At 52.2% G+C, this 16,624-nt stretch overlaps 1 protein-coding gene across 1 annotated transcript in view; it reads left to right on the top strand.

Annotated features, from left to right (window-relative positions):
• Positions 1-2,341: 2,341 nt before the first annotated feature.
• PRKG1 (protein kinase cGMP-dependent 1) overlaps positions 2,342-16,624 on the top strand; it is a 341,078-nt gene continuing 326,795 nt past the window's right edge. The window contains exon 1 of the mRNA XM_071563624.1: positions 2,342-2,934. Within this exon, the coding sequence (XP_071419725.1) occupies positions 2,669-2,934 (266 nt within the window). The 5' untranslated portion in view covers positions 2,342-2,668. The remainder of the gene's footprint in view (positions 2,935-16,624) is intronic.

Genomic DNA, 16,624 nt, shown 5'->3' with positions numbered 1-16,624 from the left:
GGATGCCAAGTCCCCTTTGAGGGTTCAGTCTTGGCCCTGAATGGGCTGAGGCTGCTGCTGGCCCACCTGTAGGGTGACAGAGGAGGAGAAGGAGGTGTGGGATGAAGGCTCCAGCCTTGGCACAGTGCCCGTGAGCCCACCCCTGTCCCTCAGCTGCAGCCTCCATTGAGATGGCTGAGGGTTGGGGTTCATCTTCTCCATGGCACTGTCTTCTCAGAGAGCTGAGGTTTGGTTTGTCTTTTCCATGGGTGTTGTCCACAGAGCTGTCTCTGTGTGCAGGAATGCCGTGATCTGAAGTTTTCTGGTACTGGATGGGCTGAGGCTGCTGCTGGTCCACCTGGGGGGAGACAGAGAAGGAGGTGAGAGGTGTGGGATGAAGGTGCCAGCCTTGGCACAGTGCTGGTGAGCCCAGCCCTGTCCCTCAGCTGGAGTCTCCTCTGACACGGCTGAGGGTTGGGGACATCATGTTCCAGCTCACTAGAGCTGCTGCCTCCTAAGCCTGCTGGAGGCTGTGCTAGAGGGCACAGCCCAGGGCTCCCTAAATACCCCATGGGCACGGCAGGGCCCACAGTGCCACAGTGTTCCCATGGCACTGTGAGGTGCCACAGTGTCCCCATGGCACTCTAGGTGTCACAGTGGCCCCATGGCACCCTGAGGTACCAGTGTCACGCAGCCCTGCCAGCTGCCATGGGAATACATGCGCCCCAAGGCTGGTGGGTGCGGCAGGACCAGAGCAGGTAGGACCCGCCCCGGGGCAGCCCCCGCGTGTCCCAGCCCCAGCTGTGTCCCCAGCCTGCCGGTCCTGGCGGGTCCCTCCCGGCTGCTCTTCAGCCCCGTTCTCCCGGTGGGGACCGCTTGGGGGTCCCACACGGCGGAACGCGGGTACCTCCTTGTTGCTGCCTCCGCCCAGGAGGTGGTGGGAATGTTCTGGGCCCAGAGAGCTCTCCGGCTGCTTCAGCATCCCCGATCTGTTTGGGAAGGGTCGGGCCGATGACTTCCTACACGAGATGGCGCTCTCTGCCTCCCAATAAAGCGAAACGCGATTTTTTTTTTTTTGTTTGTTTGGGTTTTTTTTTAATTATCCCCCCCCATCTCCCTCCTTTTCTCTACCCCCTCAGCACTGCCTGGCCCCTTGGCCACTGGGATGCTCCAGGTCTGAGGACGGGAACAAGAAACAGCTCTGAGCCTGGAGGTTTTCAACCTGGAGGCACAGGTACAAGTGTGCAAGAACACCCCACCACCCCCATCTCCTTAAAAGGGAGAGACGCTGCTAAATGATTTCTCCACCTTAATTTCATACTCGTTTTGTACAGCCTTGTCCTCCAGCTTTGCCTTTTCCTTGCCCTGCCCCAGCAAACCAGGGGGGGTCTGTCCCTCAGGCTGGGCACAACACCCCATGGCTCCCCAGGCTGGGATGTGGCCCCTGGGAGGTTCCTGGGCTCCCTGAGCGCCCACGGCCTCACTGTGGGGGCTTGGCCAAACCCTCCCGTCCTTCTTCCCTGCAGTTAGGGTCTCTTGAAATCCGTGTTTAGAAGCAAGAGTGGTTTGGGAGAAAAATGCGATAGGGGAACTGATGGTGCCCTTTGCCAGCCAGCATTAAACGTTCATGTGCCTGATGGGCTCTTCCAAATAAGTCCAGGAAGGAGGAGTTCCTGCCTCCTCGGAGGTGCTGGCCAACTCTCCGGCTGCATCGCCCTCAGCCAGCACCCTCGGGGCTCAGGTGCCACCGGGGCCGTAAGTGTCTCTGTGCCTGCAGATGGGCTCTGCTCCTTCCTGGAGCGGGTACAGACTGTCCGTGTATACTGGGATGAGGGACACCTGGTGTCTGGGAAGCTGAGGGTCCCACAGCATGGTGGGGGTTGGCTGGCATGTGTTAAGAGGTGACCTGGAGGGCAGGGATGGGGACACAGCCAGGTGCAGGAGGATGGGAGGCACCTGGAGGAGAGCAGGGAGCAAGGAGACCTGGTGGGAAGGGATGTGGAGTCCTGGATGGGGAGGGATGTGGGTGCTCAGAAGGGACGGGATGTGGGATGCCCCATCAAGGACAGAGGTGCGGTACTCCAGGGGTTGGGGGATAGATTGCCAGGAGGGACTGGGGTGCCAAGGAGGGGAGTGCCAAAGGTAACGCAGCAGTGCGGGATGTGGAGTGAGGAGAGGGGCAGGATGCTGAGCTCCCGGGAGGGGCGGGATGGGGTGTTGAGCTTTCGAGGGTCCGGGATGGGGTGCCGAGCTCCCGGGCGTCTGAGATGAGATGATGAGCTCCCGGGAGGGGTGGGCCGGGCCGGGGGGCGGCTCCACGTGGCTCATTAGCAGGAGGCAATTTAATATTTATGAAGTGTTCTTGTTTGAATCCCAAGTCTTCGGCTCCAGTTACAAGGAGCTGCGTCACCCTGCGATCACATGGTAATTGTTGCTATTTCCAGGATCCCAGCCTCACAGAGTGGCAGAAGAGCTCTTTCCCCTTTTCTTGTCTTTTTTTGCCTGTTCCCCCCGCGCTTTTCCCTTCTTGCCTGGCGGGTTTGGGGCTGTTCGTGCTCCCTGCTCGCCCGGGTTCCGTGGCCGCGGGGCGATGCAGGGGCCGCTGCCCTGAGCCGGGGCGGGCAGAGCCCCCCTCGCCCCTGCCCCGGAGCCGCTCCATGAGCCCTGAGCGCCGGGGGGGCACCCCAAAATGACCGAGCTGGAAGGGGACTTCACCAAGCTGCTGCTGCTGAAGGAGGAGCGGATCAAGGAGCTGGAGCGGCGCCTGGGGGAGAAGGACGAGGAGATCCAGGAGCTGCGCCGGCGGCTGCACAAATGCCAGTCGGTGCTGCCGGCCCCCAGCCCGCACATCGGGCCCCGCACCACCCGCGCGCAGGGCATCTCGGCCGAGCCGCAGACGTACCGCTCCTTCCACGACCTCCGCCAGGCTTTCCGCAAGTTCACCAAGGCCGAGAGGTAGGGACGGCACCTCCACGGCAGACCCTTCCCGGGTGGGGTGGCCGGGACGCCGCGCCCCCCGTCCCGGCTCCCCGGCGTGGATCGGGGTTGGAGGCAGCGCCGGGGGCTCCGAGCTGCCGGGAAGGAGCCCTGCGGGGGATCGGATAGCCCGGACCCCCCCCCCCCCCCCCTTCCTTTCCCCGCCGCGGCTCCGCTCCTGCTCCCGGGGGATGCTCGGCCGGGCAGCGGGCGGGGGGGGGCGGCGGTGCCTTCGCGGCGCTGGGAAAACTTCGGAGCGGGGCCGGGAAGTTGTTCGGCCGCTGCTCGAGAGACGGCAACACCCTCCGGCAGCCCCATCCCCGGGGTAGGTGCTGCCCCCCACCGCGGGCCACCTTCCCCGACACGGTATTCCCAACACGCCCCATCGCGTTACTCCACGCGTGGGCTTTGCCTCCTTTTATCCCGGCTGGACTCGCTGATCTCGGAGGACTTTTTCTAAATGAACGATTCCATGATTCTAGTCCTCTAAGCCGGTTTTGGGCACTCACGGAAAGGTATTTTTTGGAGGAGCGTGGAGTCTGCATCCTTCAGCCCGGGGTGTGGAAAAGGGAGAGCGCAGTGCTGGCTCCCGGGGGGCCTGAGTGTGCCAGAGAAGTTGCTGTGGGTTTTGTGTGATGGAGAAGTTCTGTGTGACCGCAGCGGTGGGATCCGAATGTCACTCCCCTTCAAGCAGAAGCCGTGGCTGGTGCTCGCTGAGCAAGGGATGGTCTCGTTCCTTCTGGGTGTAGCGATTTCTTTCAGCAGACTCGTTCCCGACAGGATTTCTGGTCGCAGGGTGTGTGTGGGTGTGGATCTACACCGCGCTCCTCAATCCACTCACCGACCGTGCCCCAAACCACCTCCTGCCCTCTCCCCCTCAGCTGTCCCCTGCCCGCCCTTAACGAAACCATTGCTCATTTAGAGATAAACAAGGGGCGTTTGCCTTTGGGCTTTTAAAAAAATTATTCTTTTTGCTGGCCATCTGTGGAGACTTAATAAGCAAACCACCCTGCCCAGGGAGGTGTGTGAGTGCCGGTCACACAAGCAGAGGGTGTCCGTCCGTCCTTCCCTGGGGTAGCACATCCCTTCACATCCCCTGGGCAGAGAAAACAACTCACATCTAGCTTTGCCATTGCTTTTTTTGGAGGCTCTGATCATCCTGCAGGTGAAGGTGACAGCAACCTGGCACCAGTGGTAAGGACAGTGCTCCACCCATGTGTAGTAACTTATTTAGAAGTTGTTAGACCTGCTCGTGGCTCTGGTGAGGTTTAGTCCTGGCCTGACGCTTTTCCCTGCTGTTCCCAGTTACAGCCAGAACACGCTGCATCCCTGTGATGCTGTGAAGGTCGTTTCGCTCGTCCTGCGCTGTTCCCATCACTGTGATGATGTTTCAGTGGGCAGGAAAAACTCTCAGTGGGGCCCTGTGGGCACTTCCCATCACCCTCCAGGCTGGAACTGCATCACCCAGCATCTCCCCATAGCTCAGCCTTGCTCGTGGTAGCCATGACAATGGTAACCAAGCCACTTTGGGATTGCTTTTGGGTTTTAATTCTTGAATCTTTTAATTCTGCTTCACTCTGCCCATGTCTTATGGCTGGGAGAGCAACAGGAAGATGCACGTTGTACCAAATGCGCTGCACCCACAACCTGTCTCTTTTCCCCCTTCCCCCAGATGAACACCCACCCGTGGGTTAAATAAGTGTGTGTTTTCGTGGGCAGTGTCCTGGTGGCTGATGCAGGGCCAGGGCGCCCAGGGGCAAAGGGCTGTGCTGCAGTCGGCCTCTGCCAAGGGGATGACGATGTTTCCCAGTTCTGGATGCCGCCCAGAGGCCTGAGTGGGTCTGTCTGGTACCAGCTCCCTTTAATGTCCCTGGGGGTTCCGCTGGCCTCTGCATCTAAAAACCCCTGACAGTATCTGGCTAATTTATTTATGGGGGAACTTAGGTGCCTCTAACAGTCTCCTGCCTGTGCTTTAGTGACAGCAGCTTCCAGCATCATCAGAACTGTTCATCCCTCAGGTCTTTTGGTCCCTGAGAGCCTGGAGAGGGGTAGCACCTCTTTGCCAAAACCCAGAGACAACTTCCACACCGTCAAAACCCCAAGATGATGTTTTGCCCTGTCTGTTTTGTGCCTTGATTTCAATTTAATGTCAACAGAAACCTTTTTATCTGGGTCTGGGATTAACCTTCAAATGCTTTTCCCCCTCTGAAGATAGAGATGGAGTTATTGGCAATGTAATTAACTTTATTTAGGGCAAACTGGTGTGTAATATACACTGACATTCAAAGCTTTCAAGAGGTGGGAATTAGCAAATAATGGGATGATGGGTACTTGAGAAGGGTAAAATCCCAGCTGAAAGCAGAGAATAGGTTTTGTCTCTGGCAATATGTTGTGCCTCTTGTAGCCCATCCCTGTCACATGTAGCCAGGTTGAAGTTGCAGACTTGCAAAGATCCAAAGAACAGGGAATGTGAAAACAGAAAGTTGTTGTAAAATGTATTATGTTTTTTCTGGAAGTGTGTTTTTATCCCATTGTTCCTCCTGATAACGTAAGTGCATATATTTTAGTGGCAGAAGGCATTGCTCAGGTGTATAGGGCTACCCACGTGTCTGTATCTAATCTATAAACCAGATTTATCTTTGGAAATAATCAGGATACTGCCACTTTGTATGCTTGTTTTACCAAATATTTTTTCCCTTTTGTTTTCTTGATCCATTCCTGCTAGTGGAGATTTGAGTTGAGGAAGGAGACACACTTGTGAATGATTCATTAATTTATGTTAAGTTTTTGCTCACTTTTCCCTCTTACTCCTGTTTCACACCCGGTGGGTGTTTTGGATTCGGTGCTGCCCAGTACAACACCTGGCAGCTGCTTCTGGCAGCACAAAGAAGGACAACCCATTTGTTGTCATGTTTTCTGGTTGGGTCAGAGCCATCTGTGGATGATGCAGCAGCCGAGGCACTTTGCTGATGCCTCTGGAAGCAGTTCTGGGAAGTGGTCCCCAGTTGCCAGGCAAAGGCGCTGCCGATGAGAAACAATGCAGAAAGTAAATGCCGGGGTGGAGCAAAGCACTTAGAGGGACCAGCAGCAGGGTCAGGATGTGCCAACCTGCCTCCTCCCGTGGCAAAGGTGCTTTGTGCAACCTCAAGAGCTGCTAATTGGTGTTTTCAGCACCCAAAGGTGCTTTGTGAGTGGTGCCAGTCAGGGTGTTTTCAGCCCCCAAAGGTGCTTTGTGCCACCTGGATGATCGACATGAGCCACAATCCCCATCTTTCGATCATCCCCCCGGTAATTTCCACTAATGGCATTATTTAACTCAGAGGTGCAGTATCTAATTCCAATTTAATCCTGCTTGTTTGGGTCGACAAGTCTTATTCAAACTGGGGCGAGGCGAAATGACTTTGGGAACTCTTTAATGTTTTGAAACAGTGACTAAATCTTTGCTGACACTGATGTGCCAGAGCTGCGATTGAAAGTTGTGGCTGTACAGGCAATTACACTTTCAGTGTGTGATTCCATCCTCAACTTTGCAACCTTAGTTTGGGCTGGGCCATTGCCGTGTTTTCCCACACGGGTTTGTACCTGACACAGCGTTACAGCCTCAGAATCACAGCAGGCCAGAGGAGCTTCCCCACCCTGTTCCCAGTGACCTCCCCATCCTTCCATGCTGCATCCCTGACTTTCTCTGTAACTTTTTAATGGGTTTCCCCTTTTTTTACTTTATTTCAGGAAGCATTTGCCACAAGATGGCAGTTGGGTCTCACATTTAAGGCGAGGTACTGGAGTGTGCTGTGGTTTCAGCCTCCCAGCCCTGGCTCAGTCCTGAAGGTGGTTTTCCAGGTAAAATCCTGGTGTGAATCTCTCGTTTGCCCCTTGTCTGAGGTGCTGGGGGATTCTCTGCTGAGGGCATGTGTTCACCCATGGCGTTTAAACTCAGTGTTAAAGGCTTTGGGGCTCTGTGGTGCTGTGAATGGGGGGCCTGGAGCACACGGACTTGGCTTTATGGCTGCAGGGCTCCTGACGAGCTGGTGTTTGGTGGTGGCTGTGGCAGGATCAACCCATCCCTTGGCTGCTGCTGTTGGGCTTTGGGAACTGCTCAGGCCAGGACCAACCACACGGAGGATGAAAACAGGAACCTGGGAGATCTCTGGTCCAAAACACAAGGCAAGGTCATCTTCAGAGCTGGACTGCCCCAGCCTAAAGAGGAGGGTTCTCCTGCACAGCCCTGGAATTCTCCATCACTTCTGCCTCCCTTTAACAGCTCTGGCTCACAGCTCACCTGCTGTCCCCACACCCTTGGAAGTGGCCTGGTGGGGGCCTCACTCACCCTCCAAGCCCTCCGACCATGGCCAAGAGAGTTCCTGCCTCCCCGGAGCAGCCAGGGCTGTGTCCTTCCTCCTTCCTCCCCGTTGCTGGGAACTCAGCTCCCAGCGGGATGCCTGGGCCGGTTCACTGAGACATGATCTCATCATCTGCCAGCCACTCAAGCACTATCGATCCTGTGGAAAACAACTCCCTGCTTCCCTGGTACCTGTAACCTCCGCCCCCGGGCTGGGCAGGCTGCAAAAGGAGCGTTTGCCTGATTATTTTACCACTGGGGGACAAACTTGTAACCTGCTGCCAGTGAGTGACATTTCAGTTCGGGTAAGGACAGCTTTTAAGCTGAGGGAAGGACACTTGGGGACTGTAGCTCATGTAATATTTCATACCACTAAGCAGCTCTGCTTTAAATCGTTTAAACAGGGAGGTTTTGCTATCTCTGAGTCCTCTGTGTGTCTGCTATTCCTCTTTAGCAATAGCTCTGTAAGGATCAGCATCTCTTTCCAGAGCTCAGAGGAAGGTTTAGCAGTAATTCTGACATTAATTAGTACCCTAAAAAATGCCTCTTTCCTCATTTATCTGTCACCCACCTGCTTGTGGTGTGCTGTGACAGCACATTCCTGGGATGCTCCACCCTTGAGTGATCGGCACCAAAGATCAGGAGGATTTAATTGTATTGAATTATGTTGGCTCAGGAAGAATTAATGCTGCTCTCATTGCTTGTGTCAGGAGCGCACTGCTGGCTCAGGGAGAGGAAAATCAGGGGGGAGTTTGCCTGGGTGTTATTTAACTTCAGGGAGAGCTGGAAAATACTGCAAAGAGAGCAACTGAAATGGGAGCCAGACCCTTTGCTTGGTCAGTCTCCTCTCTAATTGTTTGGATGGAGCGGCTCAGTCTGGAACGAAACAGTGGAGGATGTTGAGTGAAGTTGGGAGACAAGAGGGGTCATTGCACACCGTAGGGAGAAGGACAACAAAGGTCAGCAGCTCCCTGGAGAGGTGCAAGGTCAGGCAAGTGAGCAGAAGGGTTTGAGAGAGAGAGAGAGAGAGAAGCAAATGTTTATGGTTAATCAATTGGGATCATTTCCCTGCCTTTAATTTTTAATGGACTGAACTTACCACTCCCCTTCCCTTTGGCATGAAGGAGACCTGAAAATGGAGCCTCTGCACGGGGAAGTGGCGCTCCCAAGGGGTATCAAGTGGCACCTCAGCCTGGCGTCCGTCTGTCTGTCTGCCCTGCAGCCCTGGTGCCCCTCACTGCCCCTTCCTCACACCCATTCGGTGCCTCCTCACAGGCATCGCCACTATGGCAGCACAGCCAAACCGAGCTCTGCCTTCCATCTCTGCAGAAATGGTATAAAAGGTGTATTAATTTATATTTGATGTGGTGGCTCTCCTGGTGAGGAAAGAAGGATGGCAGAGTGGCTGTTTTTCTGGGTGGTTTTTAGTAAAAACTTGAATTGTTTGGCTCCGGTGCTCAGTTTTTGCAGTGTCACCCCAGCCCAAGCCTGTCCGTCCCCATAGTGGCCATCACCTGCTGGGTGGCAGCCCGCTGGGGCTGTGCTGGGGTGGCTGTGTGTCCCTGGGACCAGGAGCAGGGATGACGCAGCCTCGTTCCCAGCGGCGTCACCACAAATTCTTCCTTGGGCCTATTTTTAAATGCCTCAAATCATGAGGCTGTCGGTGCCTCCCTGGGGGGACTCAGCCACAGGCAGCCAGATTTGCAGGCAGCTGCCACATTACCATGTAACCCACCTTCTGCCTGCCCAGAGTTGCTTCCCAGTCCCTGAAGATGTGGTGACTTACAAGCTTTGAACCCACAGCTCCCAGGCATGGCCGTGATAAGCTGCTTTCCTCTCTGTGATACTGGATGTAAGTTCATTTCAAAAAGTACAAAAAGGAGGCAGGATCTTGTCTTGTTTTTCTGTGGCACCTTGTGGACTTGATTTGGAGGAGGGAAAGGGTGCTATGTCCTGCTTGTGCTGCCCTTTCCCAGCAGCACACAGGTGTGGGCAGATGTGGGGGCCTGACCTGCTTGGCCACACTTGCTCTTCATTGGCCTCCTTTCAGCCCCAGCAAGTGTTGTTTTTGTCAGAATTGGACCACAGAAAAGGTGATTCCACCACCCTGGGCTGTGAAGTGGATCAATGTGAAGAGAGACAGAAAGGACTAAAATAAGGCTACAAGTCCCTCCTTGCAGCTTCACTAATGAGAAACCTCAGGAAAAAGCCTTCCCAAAATACCCACTTGATTGTCTGTGGAGTTGATGCAGGTCCTGGAAAATACCTAACAGAGCTTGGCAAGGGGCTTCTCAGAGAGCCTTACCCTCTGCTGTGACCTCCTGACTGGAAAAGATGAGGGTTGCCTCTTTTTTTTGTAGTTTTTTTATATGTTCTGCTCCTGGATGTTCTTTGAGCACATTTGTTCCATTGGTAATAAAGTGCTGTAGTCACAACGAAGGAGATGCTAAAAAAGCCAGAGAGAGGGAGGCTGAGCTCAGGACCATGTGTGGGGGCAGGAGCTGGGGTGCTCCTGGCCCAGCCCTGGAAATCCACAAGCACAAATGGTGACTAATATAATTTTAAGTTAAAGTTTAAATTTTAATTTTGGGGTTAAGTTCATGTTAGGGGCAAATTACTGCAAGAGAGAGGCAGCATCTCTCCAGCACTGCAGTCAGGTCTCTTGGTTGTGTCCTGTGGAGTCTGGAGAGAGGGAAAGATCAGGTGGTGGCCACTTGAAGGTCCCTTCCCACCCAGACCAGTCCATGACTCCATCTGCTGCTCCCCAATCTGCTGCCTCCTCCTCCAGCTTCATCTTTGATTGCTGCTGGAGGATGAGATTAATGCGATCTGCTTCATTATCAAATGGCTTCAGTTATTCTGAGATAGAAGTTGGAATAAACACCTGAAAACTTGTGTCAAGGGAAAATGTTTCAGTGTAGCACTAAGGAAGTGATTTGCTCTTAAAATCCTCCTGCCCTTCGGCGATGTGAGATTTGGGTTAGAGACAGGAGGAAAATAAAAGCTGAAGATGTAACTCAGCATAAAGGAAGTTTTGCCTCCTGTTTGACTTAATGGAGTGCAAAATAAAACTGATTTGGTGTGACTTTCTCGGTGCATTTGTGGTTTTGAGATATGTTGTTATGTGGAATGGGGTCAAAACACCCACCTGACTGTCCTCGTGGCAGTAAATTAATGCCAGGCTGGTGGTGAATGTAAGATCCAAACAGCAGCCAGAGGGGCAGGAAACAAAGGATAATTAACATAAAAGGCCCAGAAGGAACCTGTGCAGGTGGAAAACAAGTTCAGGATAAATATCTCTGTATCTGGGGGCTCTGCCATGTGGTTTGTGGTGATGGGGCTGTGCTTGATGCCAGCGAGCACTCCAGGGTGGGAATTTTGGGTTGGTTTTGTTTGCATTTTGCCCTTTGCTGAAAGCAAATCCTGCCAGATAAAAACCACCACCAGGATTTTCAGTGATCAGTGTATAAATTGTTTTTTAAAAAGTAATTCTAATTCTGTTGAGTTCTTTGCAATAAGGAATTGGATCCTGAATCTCAGAGTTCCACTTTTTGTTTATGTGTCTGCATACAGTATTGCCACTATTTAATTTCTTTAAACTCTTCAATGCTTCAGATGCTGAGGATTGGCCCAAGAGCTCTGTATTATTTTCCCTCTGCAATATGAAGGTGGGAAGGACAACTGGGGATAATTCCTTGGGCAGCTGAGATCCCAAAGAAATACACCGAAATCCTCTGAGTGTGGCAAAATTCCAGGCCATGGTAGATATTTTTGGTGTAATTATTAAGCCAAAATTCAGCTTCAAGAACTGGAATCAGTGGGAGTAGCAGGAAAGAGTCCACTAAAAATGCATCCCAAAGGGTAACTTCCAGCTGGGCTGTTTTAAGGCTTGAAAACATGTTGGAAGCAACTCTGGAGTAGGGAAAGATGCAAGGAGAGAGGACACGCTTTGAGTAAGACAGTCAGGGAGTTGCTGCACTTGCTAGAACATTTATCTTCAAAGCAGAAAGGAAACTAGAAGGAATAAATACATCAAATGGTCCCTCTTGCTCCAGCCCATGGTTTTCTTGAAAGTCAAAAGAAAACACATTCGTGCTTGTGGAAATACAGAAAAGTTTTGAAGGTTCGAAAGGATTTGGAGAAAAGCTGGGAAGGAGCTTTCTGGGGAGGAACTCTGCTCCATGAAGTCATTGCAGTTCAGAGGGGGCAGTTTGACCCCTCTCTGTGGGGCTGTGATGGACCCAGCTGGGCTGGGGTCAGTGCTGCAGCCACCAGAGTGTTCTTGAGAGAACACCTGGGGAGTTGTTTAGGCTGTCAGATCCAGGGGAAATTGGGCAGTAAAGAGGGGCTTGGCTTACCATCTCCTGGCACTTATCGCTGGAGGGCAGTGGTGTCTGGGAACAGGGCTGGCAGGAGCAAGGCACAGATAAAGGACATGGCAAAGCTCCTGCTTGAGGCACTGAGTGTGTCATTGGGGTCACACCGAGGATTTTATTGTTACAGGTATTTCCTTGTGCTGTATTACCTTAAAGTCATGTCTCGTGGGTGGGTGGTGCTGGGATGTCCTTGTCCCCACCACAGCAGTGCCATGTCCGTGGCATCAGCAATGGATGGGCTGGAGCACATCCCTCTGCCTCAGCTGCCCTGCCTGGCCCCTCAGAGGGCTCCTGGGGCCTTGCCCCAAGGAAACAGGGAAATGAGGAGATGGTAAATGGGTGGAGGGTGACAGGAGTGGGGCCGAGTGGGATGAGGCCCTGGGTGTGCAGGGAAAGGCATCCCTGCCCATGGCAGAGCTTGGAATGACAGGAGCTCCAAGTTCCCTTCCAAGCCAGACCATTCTGGGATTCTGTGCTAAGATACACACACAGTGATTGGATTTGTTATATGGAGAGTCAATAACAGGCTGTAGGTACAGGCAGTGGCTTGGAGACAGCAGGATGACTTGTTTCCTCAGCAAATGGGAAAGCATCAGCTCATAACAACACAATGAATTAGTGAAGGAACTGAAACCAGTGTGAGGCTCAGCCTCTGCATCAGGCCAAATAAAGAGCAGCACAGCGAGACATCCCCTCCATTTCAGAGGACATCTCCCATTCCTGGGCAGGATGGTGACAGAGGGATGGGGATGTGGCACTCAGCTGCAGGTGGGAGCTTGGCTGGGGGCACACTGAGATTTAGGTTTACCCTTTTCACAGCCTCCTGTGGGCATTTCTGAATGGCTGAAAACTCCCCAAATCAGCTTTTACAGGGTAAAATTTTCATAGAAGGATGCTGTGGGTGTTGAGGTCTATTTAACCAATCCACCAGCCACCTTCTTGGCTACTTGATTTCTGTTGCTGTAGCTCAGAAAAGGATTGTTCAATATTAAAGAAAGTAAAACAGTAAAATGAAAGCAGCATAAAAAGAGGCCATTTTGTTGGGGCTTTTTCCCCATTGATTTTTTAAGCTACTTTATAAAATCTGTGTCAAGGTAGAGGGTGAAATCTTTGTGTTCCTTTCATCCCCTCACACAGGGCTGGGGCTCTCACGTGGCATTTGGGCACTCAGGCTCTCCTGCCAGGAGCACATTTCTCACTTTGATCTGCAGTTTTATTATCAGGTGCCCAATTCAGGGAAAGGACTTGACTGCCTTTTGGGAAACACAGACCAGAGCAATTGGTCTCCCTTGCAGCTTCTTCCCAGCAAAACTCAGCCCTGCTTGAGCAGAGAGTGTTGAAGCAAAATTAAAGTCTGTCCCTCCCCGCCACGGCATGAAAATGATCACTTGAAAAATAATAATTTCAAAGCGAACATTTTGTCTTTTGATGGGAGATTGCTCGTGGCAACTTCAACCAGAAGCTTGTTCCTCTGGGGACAGAGGCTGGGAAAATATGGGTTGAGCTGGTGTGGGTATTGTGAATACGAAATTTCTTACTCCATAAAACCAATTGTTTGGAGGCAGAAAAGCAAAAGTGCGTGGGAAAGGGAAGTGGAAATGGTGTCACGGGTCAGCTGAAGGCCAGTTTGGTGGAAATATCAGTGCCTCCTTATCTCTTCTGAGTCTGTACAGCTAAAACTGCTCTAAAGCATCAGTGATGATAATCAGCTCATTGCAGAGGCTGTTTGATGTGGAAACACTTGTGTCTCACCCACCCAGCTCCTTCTGCTGCAGCTGATTGTCAGTCTTGCACCTTTTTCACTGGGTTGGCTTGAATTGGAGTTGCTACTCCAACAGCATTGGAGAAGGGCAGGTACAACTGATTTCCATCTTTCACGTTGGGTTGTTTGACTTCTGTATTAGGAAGACTCCTCCCTTCTCCTCCCTTCTCCTCCCTTCTCCTCCCTTCTCCTCCCTTCTCCTCCCTTCTCCTCCCTTCTCCTCCCTTCTCCTCCCTTCTCCTCCCTTCTCCTCCCTTCTCCTCCCTTCTCCTCCCTTCTCCTCCCTTCTCCTCCCTTCTCCTCCCTTCTCCTCCCTTCTCCTCCCTTCTCCTCCCTTCTCCTCCCTTCTCCTCCCTTCTCCTCCCTTCTCCTCCCTTCTCCTCCCTTCTCCTCCCTTCTCCTCCCTTCTCCTCCCTTCTCCTCCCTTCTCCTCCCTTCTCCTCCCTTCTCCTCCCTTCTCCTCCCTTCTCCTCCCTTCTCCTCCCTTCTCCTCCCTTCTCCTCCCTTCTCCTCCCTTCTCCTCCCTTCTCCTCCCTTCTCCTCCCTTCTCCTCCCTTCTCCTCCCTTCTCCTCCCTTCTCCTCCCTTCTCCTCCCTTCTCCTCCCTTCTCCTCCCTTCTCCTCCCTTCTTTGTTCTGTTGCCAAATATTAAGTAGCTAAAAATCAAACTTTAAACCAAAAGGAAAATAGAAGGGAAAAATATCCCTATGAATATTGGTTTCTTGTCCACTGAAAACAGTATCATTAATGTCCCCAATCAGCATTTCTTTAATGGCTCTTGCCCAAGCAGCGTGTGAAAAAGTCCATCTGACCTGTTTGGTTTCTTTCCCCCCTGCCAGTTCTCCTGGCCCTGCTCTGGCTCTGTGTGATTCATCGGGAACTGGAAGCAGCTTCTCTGTGTGTGGGCGGTGGGTTTGCTCACCCTCCGGTCCTGTTGTGTTGGGAGGCAGAGGATGGAGCCGGTGGAGTCTGTCCGTCTGTGCTGGGCGCTGCTCGGGGAGGGCTGCAGGGGGTGTTTGTACACTCATCCCGAGAAAGGTTTGCAGTGACACCCACACCTACCCGTGAGCCCACTGAGGGTGCCTGGAAGCTGTGGGATGACAGAGGAATGAACGAAAACTTTCGTTTTGCGAGTGGAAAGCACATGATCGTTCTAATTGCTCTGCCTTAACTCTCTTGCACGTTTCGGGCCTGATCGTGCGTGACTTCTCGGTTCATGGCTCAGTCCTGCCCTCGCTGTTGCTGGGTGAGCTGTCCATCCTCACTCTTCTCCCGATCACTTTTCCAACAGCAGCTCATCCCTTTTAACCTCCCCTCCACCAGGACAAAGCCCTGGAGCTGGAGACACTCTCACCGAGCCCTGGTTTGTAACTCACCCAGTTTACAGCAGCCTAATTAGGTTAAGTGGCTGTGAACGCTTTTCCAACCTAGTTTGCAGGGGATTCAGTAAAACTTGCCAAGTTCATTTCACGGGATCTATTTTCCATAGATTGGCATTTGTTATATTGCCTTAATTTCCACAGCAATTCAGCTGAGGATTGCACTTCCCAAGGGATGTGCAGGATCCAAGGGATGTGCAGGATTGATGTGAAGAGGACACAATTAGCTGTGTAATTTCATTTCATTTACCTACTAAAAGTTTTGGCGGAGCTCTTGTTTTCCTCTGACCCTCAAAATGTTTTCCTTGGCATTTCAAAACTTCCTGGAGATCAAGAGGAGACTTAGTGACCGTTTGGCTCACCTTTTACTGAAAATTTAAAAACCCAGAGTTTTCCAATATTTTGGCTGTCCATAACTCATGTCCCACTCTGTTTGACCTGTTAAGATGCTGCCCCATAAAATCCAGGAACTTGCCCAATAATGACATTTTCCCTTCCTAAGGAAGCTATGACTATGAGTTCACCACCCCAATCACGCAATTCTTCCTGCCCCTTCAATTAATGTGATTTAAGTGGGATTTGGGCAATTCTAATGATTCTGGCCAAGCTGTGCTGTTGATGGGCAGGAGGCTTTTCTTTCCAGCCTTGGTAAAGCTGTGCTAACACATTTTATTATAGAAAAGCCCTTTTCTCCTCCTTTTATTTTGACACCTCCCCTCTTAGTCTGAGGTGCCTGGTCCCAAAAGCAGAGCTGGTCTTTCGCCTGGAGAACATCAGGGTTGCCATGAGTGTCTTACACAGGTGGGATCGGGGTGGTTGAAGGTGTTCCCATTGCCCCAGGGGTGGGGCCGCTGCTGCTCCATCCTGCCCAGCTCCTGTATATGTGCTGTACAGGTGTTTGGGTATGTTATTTGCAGCTGCCCTGCTGAGAACACGAGGGTAATGTCGAGCTTGTGTGGTTTCTTCTGCCTTGCTTCCCTCTGGTGGCCCATCCCAAGTGCTCTTCTCCCCATCCTGGATCTGACGGGGCAGTTGAAAGGACCAGGATTGGAGGGAAAAGCAGAGCTGCTGTTTCAGACTGTTACCAAGTGTCTGTTGACAGCAAAAGCTGCCTGAGCCTCACCCTCCACTCATGAAACTCCTGAGGGAATGATTTCCCAGTGCGAAGGAAACACTTTCTGCTGGCATTCTCTTGGTTTGGCCTTCAGACCCAAGGCAGCGATAATGGGATAATTAGCCCCGACTGTATGTGCTTAGACATCACTTTCACTGCAGACAAAGGTTCCTGAAGAAGTGAAATTTCCTGTTACTGGCAGATCTTTAAACCTTTAGATGGGCTCCCATTCTCGCCTTTACAAATCGTTTCCACTCGTATACATTCAAAGCCTGCTCAGTGTAATGATTGTTTATCAGGGTGATAAACACACCTGGCACGCCGAAATAAATGAGAATTTACTGATCTTCAACCACTAAAAGTATCCAGGAGGGTAAACACAGATTTTTCATTTTCAGTGTGCTTCTCGTTCCGGAGCACTGGGGTGGGGAGGGGGGAAACAGGTTTGAAATGAGAAGTGGTGCAGGTTTGTTTGGGACTTGCCTTGGCATCTCCCACATCAGATCAAGCGCTGTGTGGAACTTTCTGACTCTCTACAACTCCGTGGCAGCTGGGGGCAGGCTCTGCTCCCAGCTAACAGTGACAGGGCAGGAGGAAACAGCCTAACAGCCTCAGGCTGCATCAGGGGAGGTTTAGATTGGATATTAAGGGAAATATCTTCCCCCAAAGGATGGTCAGGCGTTGTGACAGGCTGCCCATG

This window comes from Pithys albifrons, chromosome 9 (genome assembly GCF_047495875.1).
Source record: "Pithys albifrons albifrons isolate INPA30051 chromosome 9, PitAlb_v1, whole genome shotgun sequence".
Taxonomy (NCBI): domain Eukaryota; kingdom Metazoa; phylum Chordata; class Aves; order Passeriformes; family Thamnophilidae; genus Pithys; species Pithys albifrons.
This window is presented reverse-complemented; position numbering and strand designations above follow the sequence as displayed.